The sequence below is a fragment of the Cannabis sativa genome, chromosome 9 (genome assembly GCF_029168945.1).
Source record: "Cannabis sativa cultivar Pink pepper isolate KNU-18-1 chromosome 9, ASM2916894v1, whole genome shotgun sequence".
In the NCBI taxonomy this organism is placed as follows: Eukaryota; Viridiplantae; Streptophyta; class Magnoliopsida; order Rosales; family Cannabaceae; genus Cannabis; species Cannabis sativa.
In genome coordinates, this window is record NC_083609.1 from 56,622,606 (window position 1) to 56,642,353 (window position 19,748).

The 19,748-nt window shown below is 30.3% G+C and overlaps 1 protein-coding gene across 1 annotated transcript; it reads right to left on the minus strand.

The window, feature by feature from the left end:
* Positions 1 to 17,051: 17,051 nt before the first annotated feature.
* LOC115723358 (zinc finger protein SHOOT GRAVITROPISM 5) lies at positions 17,052 to 19,150 on the minus strand. The gene is made up of 3 exons (XM_030652809.2): positions 18,599 to 19,150; positions 18,120 to 18,519; positions 17,052 to 17,914 (listed from the first exon to the last, which is right to left on the minus strand). The coding sequence occupies exons 1-3, from the start codon at positions 18,801 to 18,803 to the stop codon at positions 17,134 to 17,136; spliced, it is 1,386 nt and encodes a 461-aa protein (XP_030508669.2). The 5' UTR covers positions 18,804 to 19,150; the 3' UTR covers positions 17,052 to 17,133.
* Between the last annotated feature and the right edge of the window lie 598 nt (positions 19,151 to 19,748).

Here is a 19,748-nt window from a genome sequence, read left to right on the forward strand (position 1 = left end):
TCAAGTGTTGGACGTATTATAAGATTTATGATTATAATTAGAATATATATTACCTTAATAATAAAGATAATACATAATTGTTAGTTAGAAGTGATTATAAGAGGGAATCAGATATATATATACATAATTAGTTTCATAAGATTTTATTTATAATTTTTGTGGAGGAACACGTGTAGATTAGTGCTAAATCCTTATTGCTTTAGGTTTAGGTGTATTGACTAGTCAACATGTCAGTGATTTTAGTGGAGTTAGTTTAAGTATTTTCAAATTCAAATAAAAGATATGAAAAGATATTTATATATATATATATATGTTGTGGGATAAGTATTCTGTTCTTATTTTAAGAATTGGTGTGGAGCGCCGAACGAGAGAGTACATACTATGACTTTATATAGTATGAGTAAAAGTGTGATGTTTAGTTATTAAAATTATCTAATTGTGGAGTGTGTGTTCGGTGACTTACAGAAGGTAAGAGTGTGTGAGTAAAAGGTCTCTGCGACCATATAGAGACAAGCGTTGGACTATATCTTAGTGGAGGTTTATAGTGGTGATCGACTACCATATATTTAAGAGAGCTAAGGTAAGTTTAATTAAGATTTTCTTGTTAAGAATTAATTCTATTCAACCCATCTTCTAATTAGAATTTTCTTATCATGGTTTAAAATTAAGGAATAATAATTGCAGCAGTGTTGTTTCGGTTTAAGCATTCCAAAGGATTATAGTTGAAGTCATTCTAACTTTCGGATTCCAAGGTAAGGAAATTAGGTAGTTTTTTTTTTTTGATTGAACTGTACAATTTAAATTATTTGTGTATTAAAATAATATTTGAGATGTATTATTATGAATGTGAATATGGTACTGAGAATGTGTGGTATGGACACAATTTGAGTTTGTGAATCAATATACATTATGGTGTGTATGGATGTATATTATGGTTGTCATATTTGTATGTATGGTATGTTGTATGTTAACGTCTCAGGTACAAATGAGGGGTCATGGTGGGGTATGATACGGGGTAAGGCCGTTGAATGTAGAGATACCTTACCCTGCATTTGTCTGATTCGTGTATGACATTGTTATAGGGAGGTATGATACAGCGATGTTGCTGTTGAATGTAGAGATACTTTTCTCTATAGCAATGGTAGGGCAAAGTGTGCCCGGGTTATCGTAGGGCCAAGTTAGGCCAGTGTTATGTGTGTAATGGCTATGGCATGCCTATGTTATGGTACTGACATATTTTATAGTATTGATATGATTATGTGCTATGAGTATTATTGGAGTTATGAGTTTAATTTATGTATGTTATGAATGGTTAGCGTGGACATATATGATAAAGGTCTCATGTGTGCAATCACCTAGTAAGGTTATAAACTAAGGTATATGATATTGTTAAAACTTAATTATTATATTAATGATATATGTTATTGCGTGGTATTGTATGGTATTGGATGATAAGCATTTCCTTACTGGGCTTTTTAGCTCACCCCCTTACTTTCCCCCTACAGGCAATAGACAGGGAATATTGGATGTAAGTTTGATGAGCTGGGTCAGTTCTGGTATGTATACTGCGAGGGGCTATGGACGAGCGGACGACTCAGAAACGCTAGGTGGAGCCTTGGTTTTGGTTTTTTTTTTATATAGCAAAGTATTCTGAGCTCAGCGGGATGTTGTGAATTTATTTTAAAAGTGCATTCAACTACTTATTTTATTTTAATATGAATGATCATTCGTCTTTACATATTTAAAGTAAAACCCGCTGTGTATTTCTAAACAGTTTTGAGTCTTTTCAATTTATGCATCAAAGTTAGTATTTTGTAAAATAAGGCAAAATATTGGGGCGTTACACACTCGTAGCGTTCCTATAGGTTAGAGCGTTACAAACAAGGCTTCATGTGAATCAAGAACGTTCTTAACAGAAGTACGACTTCTATACCACATGCACTAAGTACTCATCCTATACTAATGTTGGTAGGGCTTAATCGCACCTCAAGTATTGTACCACATGCACTCTGTACTCGTCCTACTAGTCTTGGTAACTTGTGTCTTATCGTTATGGAAAGTCACTCGCTGAATGGAGGCCTAATGTCACATTACGCAAAACGGGTAAATAACTTGCTAAAATCTTCTTGGGAACTTAAACTGAAAAATGGAAGTTTCCTTAACGATAAATAACGTGGTAATACGCTAAATATTGAGTAAATATAAAATCTGAGGCTCCCAAAACTGCCAAAATTGGTGAACTGGATTACAAAAATGGTAAACTATTTTTTGAGAATCTTATTTGGGAAAACGGTGGACTGCTTTTTTGCAGAAACCTCAAAGAGCTTCGATTCTATCTCCATTATACCCCAAACTTCATATAACTCTCTAGAAAACCTAATTACATCCCAACAGTCATATTTCAAGTGATTACAGTAACTAACATCTACAGAAATGAAAAACGACATTGTTGAGCCAAGTTTGAATTCTTGATGTACTCGTGTTGAGCCAAGTGATTATAGAACAAAATTAACTCAAACGAACTTTAAACAACTTAAATTAACCTCTAAAAAAACATCCCACAACAACCTATAGGGTTCAGATAGAACAAATTCTAAAAACTTGCATGTTCAAATCAACACGAGTGTTTCTACCGTACTTTGTCCTCACTTGCACATTTCTTGGGAAAACTTTTCAGGAGGTACACCAATCTTGAAATTACCCCAAGTCAAGTACGCCTAATTTTGGAGTTCTTCCGTGATGGGCTACCAAAAGATACATTTTGTTGATATAAGTAGTACCAATCAATCTATTTAAGCACTCTTCAACTGTATAGTCCCATACTTACACAGTCTTAGAATCATCACACTTAACCTTCCCCAGGCGATGTGGGATTGCACAACTCCCAGTCTTTCCCTTTGTAGATCATAGAACTCTGCCTGTCACAGTCGTGCATGCGAGTGAGGGCAAAGTACGTTAAAAATAATCGTCTTAGTTGGTAGGGTCAGTCGTCATTCCAAGAAAGAGTCAAAGTGATGTACTCATGTATAAGAGTCATAAGTTCGTGGGAGGATGCCCAATAGAGAGTTACATCGACAATCAATTTTTACTCATTCATCATTATTTATTCGTTTATTTAGATTTATTTCAATTATTTATCGACAATTTAATAGATTGAACGTAGGAGTCCTTTTGGCTGATATTCTACCGGTGCTCCCAATTGAACTTTTATCGCTTTCTTTATTTTCAACAGTTGTTGGTGCCTAAATTCTGTAATTATAGATTTTACCCTCTACAATATTTGATTATTTTTACAAAATAGAGCCTATCGATGCTCATACTCAAATGTCTATTTTTTGAAAATAGGACATCCGGATCATGAGACTACTGATTGTTACAATCAAATGGTATCAGAGTATTTGTAACAATCGTTGTAATGACTCCATACTTAGAATATTGAATTAGAAGACAATTAACATTAATTGTGTGTAATATATGATGTGGACATATTTTCAAGAAATAGGTATTAATATCATTACTCTTAACTAAAAAATTCCAAAAAATGGTCCTTTGAGGGTAGGAGCCATATCTAGAACAAATGAGTATTCTTAGTGTGATTCTTTATATTTACATGAATGATATTTTAAATGTTTGTATCTTATTATTATTTGGATTAATTTTTATGTATATATTTTGAGAATTGAGACTATATATGAATCAAGTAAAAAAGAGTGGTGTAAACAAGAATAGGGTGTACAATTGTCCTCCCCAAGATGTCTAATAATTATTATGTATGATTTTTATGAAATGTATAATATTGGCAAAACAACAAAAGGACTTCATATGAAATATGTGTATAAATATATATAATGGTGATTGTTCTCTATCACTTGGATTTTCCTGAAAGAATTTCAACCACGTCGATCCTATCAAATTTCCAACTTGTTCTTCTAGATTTTTAAAAATTAATAAAATAAAATAAAAAATCTAACCCTTTCATGACAATGATTTTTTATTTATTTATTTATTTATTTTAAGATGTATATTTTTTTTCAATCTAATAATCATATTGTACTGTTTTTCATCATATTATACTTCGACCTGAATTTTTATGTATCTTTTGCTTCTCATTATTGTATTTAATAATGTATTCTTGAAATTAACATATGTACTCATATACTGACGAAAATATTTGAAAGAAAAAACAATTAATATAAAATTAAATTATGTTATAAATAGTATTAATTATATGGATGTCCAAATCTTTTATTTATTTCCATTAATGTAATCAACATTCCCTTTTTCTTAGTTTCCCTTTCTCTTAGTTTCTTAATATTTGACTCTTGTATGTGTATAAATAGGAGATCACCTATTGGAATAAAACACTCAGAAAATTCTCATCTCTTCTCTATTTTCTTTCTCTAAATTATAATATTACATAATACTAATATTGCATAACACGTTATCAGCACGAGCCTCTAACCAAGGTATAACAATATTTTTGTTATGTGATCTCGAATTGCTTCAAAGTCATGATACACTAAATATATATATGTATCTATATATATACTCATCTGACTGAAACACATTCGAGTTAGCTATTTTTTTTAATGAATTAATATTTATACAATATATGTCTATGCTTATATATATCTATATAGATGCTTATATATTATATATGTGTGTTGATTTGTTTATCATATTATATTGTTTAATCTTATTATCTTATTCTATATTGTACTATATTTTGTTGTATTTTTTCAAAGTTTATGTATATGTCTAATAATTTACACTTTATATTGATATAGTTTTATCCATGGCAAACCTTGCAAAACTTGATTTTGTGGCACTTGATATTTCTGGAAAAAACTATTTGTCATGGATTCTTGATGTTGAAATCCATTTAGATGCTATGGGTCTTGGAGACACCATCAAAGATCAAAATACTGAAACAAAACAAAATAAGGCCAAGGCTATGATTTTCCTTCGCCATCATCTCCATGAGGGGTTAAAATCTGAATATTTAACCGTAAAAGATCCTCTTGTGCTTTGGCAAAATTTGAAAGAAAGATATGACCATCAAAAAACTGTCATATTGCCAAAGGCTAAGAATGATTGGTTGCACCTGAGGTTGCAAGATTTTAAATCAGTAAGTGATTATAACTCTGCAATGTTTAATATCACTTCTAAATTAATGTTGTGTGGAGAAAAAGTTACTGACTATGAAATGTTAGAAAAAACATATACTACTTTTCATGCCTCTAATGTGCTCCTGCAGCAGCAATATAGAGAGCGAAATTTTAAAAAATATTCAGAATTGATTTCATGCCTTCTAGTAGCTGAGCAGAATAATGAACTTTTGATGAAAAATCATGAATCTCGCCCAACTGGGTCTGCTCCATTCCCTGAAGTGAATGCTACAATTGCTGACAATCATAATCATAGTCGTAGTCTTGATCATAATCGAAGTAATAGACGTAGTCGTGACCATAATCAAAGTCGCGGTCGAGGTCGCGATCGCGGTCGAAGCAATGTTTGGCATCGTAATGGTCAAAATAAAAATTCATATACTCCAATGAAAAGCACAACTACTGAGAACAAGCGAAAAGGTCCTCAAAATAATAATCATAGAAATTCTGAAAATTTATGTTCCAGATGTGGAATAAAAGGACACTGGGCACGTGCTTGTCGTACGGCAAAACACCTTGCTGATCTTTATCAAGCATCTGTGAAAGGAAAGGAGAAAATAGAAGCAAATTTTGCCTATCAAGATGATGGTTTTCTCAAAGAGCCTTTGGATATTACGCACTTAGATGTTGCATATTTTTTTAATGAAGATCTCATTAATAACAACATGAATATCGATAATGGAGATGGGAATGTCCACAATTAGTCACTTTTCTTTGTTATGTTTTTTTTTATTATTATCATTTATTTACTTTAAGGTGTTTATTTTATTTGGCATATTTATGTAATGAACTTTTATTATTTAAGCATTTATATTTTGAACTTATTATGTTTTTTTTGTTAATGAAGTAATGGACATTTGTCATTCTATACATGATTCTACAAATAATGGTGATGATATGTGTTTGGTGGATAGCGCAACCACTCATACAATACTTAGAAGTGATAAATATTTTTCAAATTTATCAAGAATGAAGGCAAATGTTAATACAATATCAGGCACTGCAAATTTAATTGAAGGCTCCGGAAGAGCAATTATATTGATGCCTAGAGGAACAAAAATTATTATAGATGATGCCTTATTATCCACCAAATCAAAAAGGAATCTGTTGAGTTTCAAAGATATACGTCGTAATGGATATCATATTGAGACAATAGATGAAAATAATTTTGAATATCTTTGCATTACATCTATTATTTCAAGAAAAAAATGCATATTAGAAAAATTACCTGGTTTGTCTTCAGGTTTGTACGTTACACGTATAAGTACAATAGAAACTCATGTTATTGTGAACGAGAGGTTCACAAACCAGAAAAATTTATTTGTTATTTGGCATGACCGGTTAGGCCATCCCGGTTCAATTATGATGCGTAGAATAATAGAGAACTCACATGGTCATCCATTGAAGAACCAAAAGATTCTTTTATCCAGTGAGTTCTCATGTGCTGCTTGTTCTCAAGGAAAGTTAATCATTAAGCCCTCACCGGTAAAGGTTGGAATTGAATCCCCTAGATTTCTTGAACGAATTCAGGGCGACATATGTGGGCCTATTTGCCCACCATGTGGACCATTCAGATATTTTATGGTATTGATAGATGCATCAACTAGATGGTCACATGTTTGCTTATTATCTACTCGTAATGTAGCATTTGCAAGATTGCTTGCTCAAATAATCCGATTACGAGCACAATTCCCAGACTATGCAATCAAGACAATCCGCCTTGATAATGCTGGTGAATTTACATCACAGGCTTTTAATGATTATTGTATGTCAATAGGGATAAATGTTGAACATCCTGTTGCTCATGTACATACACAAAATGGTCTAGCAGAATCATTTATTAAGCGCCTCCAATTAATTGCAAGACCATTACTTATGAGAACAAAACTCCCAATTATAGCTTGGGGACATGCTATTTTACATGCTGCGGCACTTGTACGCATTAGGCCAACATCATATCACAAATTCTCCCCACTACAATTGGCTTTTGGTCAGGAGCCAAATATTTCCCATCTAAGAATCTTTGGTTGTACAGTATATGTTCCGATTGCTCCACCACAACGAACAAAGATGGGTCCTCAAAGGAGGCTGGGAATATATGTTGGGTATGAATCTCCATCTATCATTAAATATCTCGAACCCACAACTGGAGATGTATTTACAGCACGTTTTGCTGATTGTCATTTTGATGAGACAAGTTTCCCAGCTTTAGGGGGAGGGGAAAAGAAACAACTGGAAAAAGAAATTATATGGAATGCACAATCATTATCTCAATTTGATCCTCGTACAAATCAATGTGAACTTGAAGTTCAAAGAATAATTTATTTGCAAAATATTGCAAATCAATTACCAAATGCATTCACTGACCCAAAGAAAATTACAAAATCACATATTCCAGCTGAAAATGCTCCAATTCGAATTGAAGTCCCAGAAGGACAATTAATTAATGATTCTAAAGCACGTTTGAAACGTGGTAGACCAGTCGGTTCCAAAGATAAAAATCCTCGAAAAAGAAAGGGAGCAAATAATCAAGATGGCCCTAATGAAGAAATTTGAAAATTTCGAGGAAGATGTTGACATAAACAAATCTCTTGAAGAGATTCAGGTACCTGAAAATATTAGCAATAATGAGATCTCAATAAATTATGTCAATACAAGAAAAGAATGGAACCGACTCGAAGTAATTGTCGACAATATTTTTGCTTATAATGTAGCGCTAGAAATTATGAATGAAAACGAGGATCTTGAACCTAAATCTATCAAAGAATGTCAAAATAGAAAAGATTGGCCAAAATGGAAAGAAGCAATTCAAGCGAATTGAATTCACTTGCTAAACGCAAAGTATTTGGACCTATAGTCCAAACACCTGAAGGTGTGAAACCCGTTGGATACAAATGGGTATGTTTACGTAAAAGAAATGAGAAAAATGAAGTTGTGAGATACAAAGCAAGACTTGTAGCTCAAGGTTTTTCTCAAAGGCCAGGTATTGATTATGAGGAGACATATTCTCCTGTGGTGGATGCAATAACATTAAGATATTTGGTTAGCACAATTTGTGAGTGAAAAACTCGATATGCGATTAATGGATGTAGTCACGGCTTATTTATATGGATCACTAGATAGTGATATTTACATGAAAGGTCCCCGAAGGATTTAAGATGCACGATGCATATAATTCAAGCAATCGAGAAATGTGCTCAATTAAATTACAAAGATCATTGTATGGATTAAAACAATCAGGACGCATGTGGTACAATCGACTTAGTAAATATTTATTAAAAGAAGGATATAAAAATGATCCTATTTGCCCATGTGTTTTTATAAAAAGTTCAAGTCCTGAGTTTGTTATCATTGTTGTATATGTTGATGATTTGAATATTATTGGAACTCCTGAAAAACTTTCAGAAGTTGTGGAATATCTAAAGAAAGAGTTCGAAATGAAAGATTTAGGAAAAACAAAATTTTGTCTTGGTCTACAAATTGAGCATTTAAAATGTGGAATTTTCATTCATCAGTCAACTTATACTGAAAAGATTTTGAGACGGTTTTATATGGATAAATCACACCCATTGAGTAGCCCAATGGTAGTTAGGTCACTTGATGTAGAAAAAGATCCTTTTCGACCTAGAGAAGAACATGAAGAGCTCCTTGGTCCAGAAGTACCATATCTTAGTGCAATAGGAGCATTGATGTATCTTGCTAATTGTACAAGACCTGATATAGCTTTCTCTGTCAATTTATTAGCAAGATTTAGTTCTGCTCCAACATATAGACATTGGAAAGGGATTAAGCACATACTCCGTTATCTCCAGGGTACTATTGATAAAGGATTATTCTATTCTAATAATTGTGGGTCACAACTTATTGGCTACGCAGATGCAGGATATTTATCTGATCCACATAAAGCCAGATCTCAAACTGGCTATTTGTTCACTTGCGGTGACACTGCTATATCCTGGCGATCAACAAAGCAAACTCTGGTGGCTACTTCCTCAAATCATGCTGAGATACTTGCAATTCACGAGGCAAGTCGAGAATGTGTTTGGTTAAGATCAATGACACAACATATTCGAGGAACATGTGGATTAACATCTAATAAAGAAGTACCAACAATTCTCTATGAAGATAATGCTGCTTGCATCGCTCAACTTAAAGGAGGGTACATTAAAGGAGACAGAACTAAACATATTTCACCAAAATTCTTCTTTACACACAATCTTCAAGAAAATGGTGATATCGATGTTCAACAAATTCGATCAAGCGATAATCTTGCAGACTTATTCACGAAGTCATTACCAACATCAACTTTTGAGAAGATGGTTCACAAGATTGGAATGCGTCGATTAAAGGATCTCCACGAATGCCAAAATGAGGGGGAGTAATTTCATACTGCACTCTTTTTTCCTTGACCGAGTTTTGTCCCACTGGGTTTTCTCGGCGAGGTTTTTAATGAGGCAGTTATTATGGACATCCAAGGGGGAGTGTTATAAATAGTATTAATTATGTGGATGTCCAAATCTTTTATTTATTTCCATTAATGTAATCAACATTCCCTTTTTCTTAGATTCCCTTTCTCTTAGTTTCTTAATATTTGACTCTTGTATGTGTATAAATAGGAGATCACCTATTGGAATAAAACACTCAGAAAATTCTCATCTCTTCTCTATTTTCTTTCTCTAAATTATAATATTACATAATACTAATATTGCATAACAAATTATACTTTTTTGATGTTAGTTTGACATCAAATTTAAGTTTTACCGTTAGTAGTACCCTAAATTAAAAATTATTCAATCAACCTAATTACTGATCTTGTTATTGGGGGTGAACCAAATGAAATTTCTAAATGGTACATTTAAAGATTTATAGTATTACTATTAGAAATTTGTTAGTTGTAAAGTTAATTATTATCAATTGGGTGTAATTATTAGTAAATACACTTTTTCTCACAAAAGTATTTTGTCAAATTCAAATTCCCTTTCTCCAATTAAAATTAAAAAAAAAAAGTCAAATTAAAACAATATAGTTTCTCCTTTCGAACATAATAAAAGATAGATATATTTATGTATATTCTGCAAGTGCATATATATATACATGATGAGCCCACATTAACAGTTGTAAAAACTATATATTAGAAAGGTCAGAGTCAGACAGAATTATTTATTAGTTGAAATAATAACCAACTTTTTCTTATTTAGTATACCAAATTGACCATTTGTCGAATGATTCAAATTTGGATTAATTAAATAAATATCAAAACATGTTGCCCTTCACTAAATACAAATGCAAAATTAAAGCACTGTGTTTTCCTCAACGTTATCAAAAATAAAATTATATATTTTCTAAAAATTCTTTTAAAACACCCTAAATATAAAAATATTTAAGCTAGCTATTCAGTAATTAAAGAAAACTGAGAATTGAGATTATATATCAATCAATGATGAAATATGATAAAAGTCAAAAGAAAAAGAAAAAGAATCATGTATTGTATACATCATACATGCTCTTAATACTTGTTCATAATATCAATAAATATAGGATAATACCAAAACAATAATATACAAATGTTTTATCTTATCTTTATCTACTTTTGATTTTGAAAAAAAAAAAAAGAACACTTATATATGGTTTAAAGTTTCGAAAATGATAACACGAAACTTTTAAAAAATTTATATATACGAGTGTACTACAATATACATAATTAAACTGTAAACACTTATTACATATAATAATATGTACATAAATATTAATTATTTGTATAGTTAATTAAGTAAGAATCACATCATTTACATTAAAAATATAATAGTTACAATTTTTGTATGACATACTATAACAGTTAACTTATAAAACATAAAAATATAAGAAAATAAATAAAATCAAATTAATGTTAGGATTACAGAAGTAATTTATTAATAATATACTTTTATTTAATTTTTTAAATTAATTACAACTACGTACAACAACAAATAAAATTAAATATAATCATTATAATTATATTTGATATTATAACTATTAAATTTTCTTATATATAGTAATTTTAAATGGATTGTATTTATGGAAAAATGGATTGTATCTTTTTTTCTATTTTTTTTTCTAGGAAAATGTTCTCAACCACTAATACTCAGAGTAATAGAAGTTCTATAACGTTGGGAGCGAGAATATATTCAAAAATAGCATTCGCTATTAATAATAAATTTTGAATACAAGTAAAGTTCCCAAGCCACCAAACTATGCTTTTTACATTAGTTAGAACAAGTTTGACCAAAGCATGTACAACTCCATTACAATACACAAAATTAACCATATAGAGCCTATTGCCAAGGTCAACAACATCATCTAAAACAAGACCCAAAGAGGTGATAATAAAAGCATTGTTTTTCAATTTAAGCACAATATTCAAGCAATCAGACTCAACAATAATGTTTCCTTATCCAAGAGAGATGCATTAATTGGATCCCAGCGCCTTGCAAATAGCCAAAGCTTCAGCAACTTCAGGAGGAAAGCAGCCATCCACATACCAGCTTACAGACGCTACAACTTCCAGGTGATTACGAATCACCATATACCCAAGCTACTACATTTGCCCAAAAGTGGCATCTGTATTGACTTTGAGATAATCAAGTTGAGGGGGTTCCACTTCGGTATCATCTGTAAAGGGCATGGCCCAGATTCTATCCCACCAGAAGGGATGCCAGTCGCCTCCCAACAAGGGGAAGCCTTCACCGAGGCCTGTTTGTTGTGAAACATCCCCAGGTAATCACGGGCATAATGTACGGTAAGCACGAGAGTCAGTTTAATGTTGTTATGGACCATTTTATTATGTCTGATCTAGATCCTTCACAGAGTCACTATAACCAATTCAGTCAGGCTCCTTTGAAATAAGGGGCAATAACTTGTTGAATGAAATTAAGAACATTCACACAACGAACTAGAGAATCTCAACGCAAACTCACAGTGTTTCTTGCAATAAACCAACGTAAAATACCTCTTTAGCATGATGAGTAATTTTATCTTCTAACCTACACAAAGGATAAAGCCCATTAGATAACAGATAATGACGTGATCTTCTTTTGTCAAAAAAAAAAAAAATGAATAAGATTGCATTTTGTTTAAAAAAGTTAGTGGTCTTCCACCGACTAAGTTTTCTATAAAATGAATAAGTGCTATATGCCAAGATTTTCTTTTTAGCCTACCAATTGAGCTAAAGAAAAAAAAAACAAATAAAAAATCAACTAACAAAACTTTAATTATTATTATTATTATGCTATCGTTAATATGTTTTGTACCTAAATATTTTACACACAAAATAATTTTTTAAAAAATGTAACATTAGAAATATATATGACATTACAACACAATTATTTGTAATTAAAAGTAAAAAAAAAAAATTATGAAAAATTAATATAAAGCAAGTGACTTACTAAAATAATATTACTAAACCCATGTCACTAAAAAAGTGTATGGCTATAAAAGTATTAGACTATAAATAATTAGTAACATTTATATTTAAATAATAATTTTTTTTAGTTTGATAGAGAGATACTAATCGGTGGTAACTTAAAATGTTGTGTAAGTAAATATCCGTCCTACGTAATTTAATTTAATAATTATTATAAAATATCATTAATTATTTACAAGCAAGATTTAGATAGTGTTAGACACTTTTGGTACTTAATTTACACTAGGATATGAGTGTTCATATAATCCGTAGTTGATAGTGTGAATTATTTGATCAATTCGGACCATTTAAAATTTTCTAATTTGGTCATGGTTTTAAAAATTTCAGTAGTAGTTCAAACCCAACAACTACATATAATTATTTAATATATAATTTTTGAACAAAATATTAATATTTAAGAACAACGGTAAGTATATAATATTGATATTGACTTAATATTGTTATGATAAGAATTTTTTATTGTTATTTATAAATAAAATTACCTGAGCAATTATTATTAAAAGAATTTAGAATAACTACAAAATACAAATTATAATTTTAAACTAAATCTTTTTGAGTGGACTGGTTTGATTTGGTTTAGTTTAAGCATTTAATTAGACCAAATTGATTTTAAATTCTTAAAAAACCATAAGACTAATTTAATTTTAAAAAAAATTAAAACTTTGAATCAAACTGAACATCTCTAAATTATATAGGGTGGATAATTGCAAGTTAATTGTGTATTATTATTAGGAAGGATGTATTGTTATCCATAATATATAGATGTAACATCGGCTGGACCCCACCTGTAGCTAACTATATGGCCTTGATTACGACCATTATTTCTATTTGGGTTTGGTTGGGTCGGGTGGTTACCAAAACCAAACCAATGGGGGTCATAATATACCTAATAAATAAAGGTTACAAAGTTACTTACACAAAATTTAAATTTAATAAACTTAATTTTACTTTTGAAATTATTAAGGTTTATACATATTGATTGACTCGATCCATATAGTACTTAAAATGTATGTGTACAATTTATAGTTTGGTAAAAAAAAATTATTTAGTAATTCCATGTTTTATCTAAATTAATAAATTATTTTGGCATCCTACATATTTTATCTAAATATATATACTTGGTTTAATTTTATAAATATGATCAAACCTTCACTTACGTTGCATTTTAAATTTAAATTTAATTAATTACATATAAATAAATTAAAAAAACTATCATATTGATGAAATTTATTTACTAAATTTAATCTCTAAAGTACTAAATATATATAATTTCAAATTATCGAATACTAAATTAAGCTCTAAGAATGAAGTGGCCTTGTCCCCTTCAATTACCACTCTTGTTTATATATAAGCTTGTTTTAGATGAGTTAATTGGTGCCAGATAGTCTTAATTCTTCTTTTTTCTTTTTTCATATTAGTAAATAAAATAAAAATCCCAAAAAAAATAAAAGAAGGGTATCAAACTAGGGATTCCAAAAGAAAGATCATGTCACAAAGATTCACAACGTAATATATATGAAAGCAATGAATTGACCCAACATATTTTTTTGGTAGCAGTAAACAGTCTTATTATTTGGCTTCATATTAGTATAATTTCTATTTGTATTTTTCATTGTCATTTTTATTAATATTATGAATATTGAAAACTCAAAGTAGAGAGAGAATGAAAGTGATATTTTTTATGCACTAACACACATAATACACTCGTACGTACACACATGTATATATATATATATATTATATAAGCATGTGATATCTCTTTCTATATGGAGTGGGGTTTCTCTCTCTCCTTCTCTCTCAACTATGCTATGTTTGACGAAGATTAGACCATAAAGCTACTTTGTTTTTCTCTTTGGCCAAACTTTTCAAACGAATAATATATATACGTATACATATACATATATATATTTCAATTCATTTAAAATAATATTTAGTCACCTTTAATGTAAAAAGTCACATACATTGCCATTTATTGATTTTCTACAAATTAAGTAAAATTTGGGATTTTATTTTGTACTCATATAATAATCATAATTTCTGTTTTTTTTTTCATGTTTAAATGTTAATTTCAAATCAAAACTCTTATCTTTTTGCTCTTTTCTATTTTACTTTTACATAGTATTTATTGTAGTAGAATACCCACGATTTTTTATTTTTTTTTGGAATATGTTTTAATAATTTACAGTCATAGTAAGAATCCAAACAGTATATTATTTATCTATTTTTCATATATATAACACAATACTATTTTAAACAATGATTTAGTACCATAAATTATATCTTGGCAATTTTTACAATGAATTCTATTTACATATACGTTTTTTTAGCCATTATTCTTAAGCGTAGTTTACTTTTTTTATGATACAATTTATCTTTTTCTTTTTAAAAATTGCTAGAAAATACACTATTTTTTGTAAGATAATAAAGGAGCTATATACTTTCATGTGTTACCACCACTTGGAGAGAATAAATCTAAAGTAATGTATTAACATTCATTATTATTTTGTTGAAAGTATACAATACAATACTATTTTATTCATTATTTATTAGAAAATATATATAAAATATGATTTTTTTTTTATTTTTACATTTTAAACTAATTTTATTTTTTTTTATTTTTACAGAAACTCACACAAAAACTTCATAACAAGTATAGAGCAACGTAAATCGTAAACAACGGAACAACTTAAATTACAACCAAAATGTACATAGCAATCCATATAAAAACCACCGAAGCATTCCAAATCGTAAATTAAAAATAAAATAAAAATAATAAAAAAAAATTATGGACTATAGAGTAATTCTCTTATATAAGGGGTTTAGTTTTTTTTTTTTTTTTACATATTTTTATGAAAAATTCACATAGCAACTCACATAACAACTAATACAGCAATCTAAATCACAGCTAAAATTTATAATTTATATTACAACTCAAATAGAAACTACCTAACTAACCCAAACTAAAAATTAAAAAAATAAATAAAAATAAAACAATATATATAAAATAATTCTCTAATATAATAATAAAAATAATAATAAATAAAAAAGGAAAACTCTTATTACCCACGTACTACTCCACCCGTAGCTATCCACAGTACAAAAAAGGCGAGACTGCATTAAAAGGTGGGTAAAGAGGTGCACGTGGTCCCAAATTATAACCCAAAATCAAAATCAAATCAAAACATAATGTTCTTCAAATAAATAATACACCAAAATCCAAACCAAACAGTTTTTCCAAAATTTCTGAAACATCAAAAAATTCAATTGGGTGGTCACAATAAATTTAATGAAAAAGGTTTTTTTTTTTTTCTCTTCATCTTGGTACCTTTATCTTTCTTTCTCTCTCTCTTCTGATAAAGTTATTTCTTTCTCTGTATCACAGTGTTGTTTATATTGAGAGAGACGAGACCCTGTGCTTAACCATTCCAACTGTGGCACTGAAAAACATGGTGTTTTTTTATTAATTATTAAAAAAAAAAAGAACACAAATGCAGTGAAAACGACATCCCATCTTTCTCATCACCAATTAAATTAAATTATTTATTTAAAATATTATCCAAAATTTACGATTTTGACGTATTAATTTCTCAGGTGTCATTGAACTAGATTTCCTAGAAAAATAAAATCTTTTTTTTTTTTTATAAAATGAATTGAAAATTTATAGAGAGTAGTGAAGAGAAGAGACTATTCAAATTTATATTTGGTCACAGTGGTTAAGATTAAAGGAACTTTGTCCTTTTACGCCATAAAAGTGAATGAGACAATTCTGATTTCCATACGATTTTGTAGTAAAATCTTTTTTTTTCCTTCTTCTTCTTGTTTTTTTAACTTTTTTTTTTATTTCATTTTAATACTAAAGCATATAAGAATTGATATATTGATGAAATATTAATAATTAATACACAATACAAGTACTTTTCTTCTTCGATCTACTACAAGATATTGTTAAGAGGAATTTCAGCTATATATTCCTGCAAACAAAGCAATAATCTCTCTTCAAATATTATCTTATATTATATATTTGATTATTATTATTATTATTACTATAACTACTACCATAAATAGATAACATAGTACAATATAGCAATTTACATAGGATATTCCCCTTTTTTTTCTTTATTTATATATAAAAATATAATTCAAAATGTTACAAAACCCAAATACTTTTTTCTTTTTTTCTCTCATAATACAATTAATGAAAATATATTTCGAAAAAAATAAAAGACCCCAATAATAACACAACACTACTTAATTATATTCACCACCCCCAACAATAATGGGCAGAAATAAAGAGCCCTACATTAACAACACAGGAAAAAGGAATAGCTTTACGACAAGAGTAAAAAACAAAGATCATTATGAGAGAGAGTTTTTTTTTTTTTTTCTTTTTAATTTTCAAATATATATATATAATAATGTTATTATGAAAAAATAAAATAAAAATTATTATTACCATAACGTCTCTTTACTACTATTATTACTAGCTTAGTTACTATACTACTACTACTACTCTCCTTCGCCTTCAGTAGTAGCGGACGACATATAACTCATAGCAAGCGACGTCGTTTCATCAGAAGGTCCCAACGGCGTCGTTTGGAAATGTTGTTTACAAGCTTGACAAGTGATTTGTAAAATTGTTGAGCTGATTTTCTTAGTGGCTTGTTCTCTAAGCAACTGAGCCTTTTCTAACTCAGCTTGAGCTTGTTGCCTTATCCTCTTGGCGTTAGTGAATTCCATCTCAGCCATTTCAATAAGCCGTTTAGCTTCACGCCGAGCTTCCTCCGCGTATGTCTTCTCAGCCATAGCCAATTTCATCTCATCGTTAGCCAAATCTCTCATTCTACAAACTTCCGCCCCTTGATTATTTTCACCACCACCGCCCTCCAAATTATTATTATTAGATCCGATCGAAAGCTTCAAATGAGTACTAGCGTAATTCTCTTCAGAAGAATTTTGATTCGAAACGCCGCCAACCGCTTCTGATGAATTAGTAGAAGGAAGAAGCTGAAGCTCAAGAAGACTTTGCTGATTCTTAATGTTGTTATTATTTAAGAACATGTTTGGTAATAATTCGTTGGGTTTAGGCAAATTGATCATGAGTAATCGATGATTTCCCTTACTATTGCTGAAATTAGCATCGCTCGAAGGGCTCGTACTCGAAGCCGTTCGAGACGAACAACCTGCAGCGGTGGTAGCGGCGGTGGCGGAGGCTGGTTGAAGAGCTTGTAGCTCGGGTCGGACTTGCCTTACTGTGCAACTGTCTTGGTGTTCGATGAAGCTCTCAACTCTAATTATGATATAATTAAAAAAGACAAAGGGAGAAAACCAACAAAATAATTATATAATTAGAATATTATAATAAGAGTTTGGTAGTAATGATTCTAGTGATTAGACTAGAAATGGAGTTAATTATTAGATTAAAACTTATGTTCTTGTAGGGTTACCAACAAGCAAAATAATATTATATTTATTTGTAATGATCGAACATATACCTTGAAAAAACTCGACCACAGTCACAGGAATGGCCTCGAGTACCGCAAGTTTTGAGATGTGCTTTGTAATCGGATTGTACAGCGTAACCTTTGGAACACTTATCACAGACCCACTGTTTATGGTTACTATGCTTTCGGCGAAAGTGTTTCTTGATACCAACTAAATCACCCAAAGCATGGCAAGGATCATGGTGTAGACAACTCGGTTCAGGACAAACGAAAACTCTCTTTTTAACTTCTTGAGTTTCTCTCTTCAGAAGCTTCCATGGCACTTTGTGTCTCCTTCTATGCATCTGAAGATTTTGGTCTCTTTGAAACCCTTGGTTACAGATCTCACAAACGTAACGGTCCGATTCCAATAGCGTCTTTGGCGATAAGGATACCACTTCCGCATCTGGATCTGTTAATTAATCAATTAATTCAAGAATTAGCTGAGATAATTAATTTTAATTTTAATTAAATTAAATTTAATTACATACCTGGTGTGCCTGCTGGTCTTCTTTTTCTTTTGGTATTGGTATTATTGATGATGACAACCCCATTTTCAGAAGAATTATTATGAGGAAAACCATAGTGAGTTTGATGATGATGATGATGATGATGAATATGATCAGAAGAAGAAGATGGATCAGCAGCAACAGCAGCAGCAGAAGAAGAAGCAGTATTGTTGTTGTTTTCTAGCATGGAGTGGTATTGTGTGAGCAAATTTTTTCCCACTTTTTCTATATATTTATTTTTTTTTTTTCCTTTTTTTTTCTTTTTGGGTATTTTGTTTGTGTGTTTTTAAGTGGAGAAACTATAACACAAACCCAACAAAAAAATTTGTACAGCTGGTAGTGAAGTTAGAATAATAGTGGGTATTCAGCTTTACTCATAGAGAAAGAAAAAAAAAATAAAAAGAAAGTAAGGCAAAAGCTCTTGCTTTCTGCAATCAACTTTCTTTAAACTTTAAGGCTTTTTTAAGCTTTTTTTTTCTTTAAATAACTTTTTTTTTTTAATTCATTGACCCCTCACCTTGAGCAGGTAAGGTTAAGGCAAGTCTTGTATATAAAGCCCCCCTTAGCTAGCTTATACAGTGAATTGGAATTTAGATAGAAAAAAAAAGTGGGGGCTATGGCTAAGAGAGTGAACCAATCAAAATATTAATATGAGCCCCACATAAACACAGAATTTGGACAGAAACAAAAAAACATCCTTTCTCTCTCTCTTTCTCTTATAACAAAACAAACAGTCATTATTCATACCATACACACACACTGTAATATTTGCATGAATATAAATGACAGATTTACACACAAACCCCTTACACGTGACTTTACACATCTTCCTCACGTGACAGAAGAAAAAAAAATATATACTTGATCTGCTTTCTAAAAAAAAGTAAAGCTGGGTGGTAAGTAATTATTATTAAAAATAAAATTTGGGGTTACTAAATTACAAGTAAGTGTCTTTCGTAAACCAAAAAAAACTTAAAGTAACTGTACATTGTTTTCTCTTTAATTGGTAGAGAAGAAGAAGAGAGATATTAGTGTTTTTCTTTTGGTTGGAAGTGGGTTTCTTCTGAAATCAAAAAAGAAGAAAGGAAGCACGATTAGTCACTTTCATGAGGAAGTAATCATCATTTTTTTC

What these genes read in the sequence shown, in the direction of transcription:
- LOC115723358 (XM_030652809.2), bottom strand. Translation starts at nt 18,803, where the DNA reads ATGCTAGAAAACAACAACAATACTGCTTCTTCTTCTGCTGCTGCTGTT. An exon ending in AAGACCAGCAGGCACACCAG is followed by an intron (nt 18,520 to 18,598) that starts GTATGTAATTAA and finishes ATTAATTAACAG; the next exon opens with ATCCAGATGCGGAAGTGGTA. An exon ending in TGTGGTCGAGTTTTTTCAAG is followed by an intron (nt 17,915 to 18,119) that starts GTATATGTTCGA and finishes TATCATAATTAG; the next exon opens with AGTTGAGAGCTTCATCGAAC.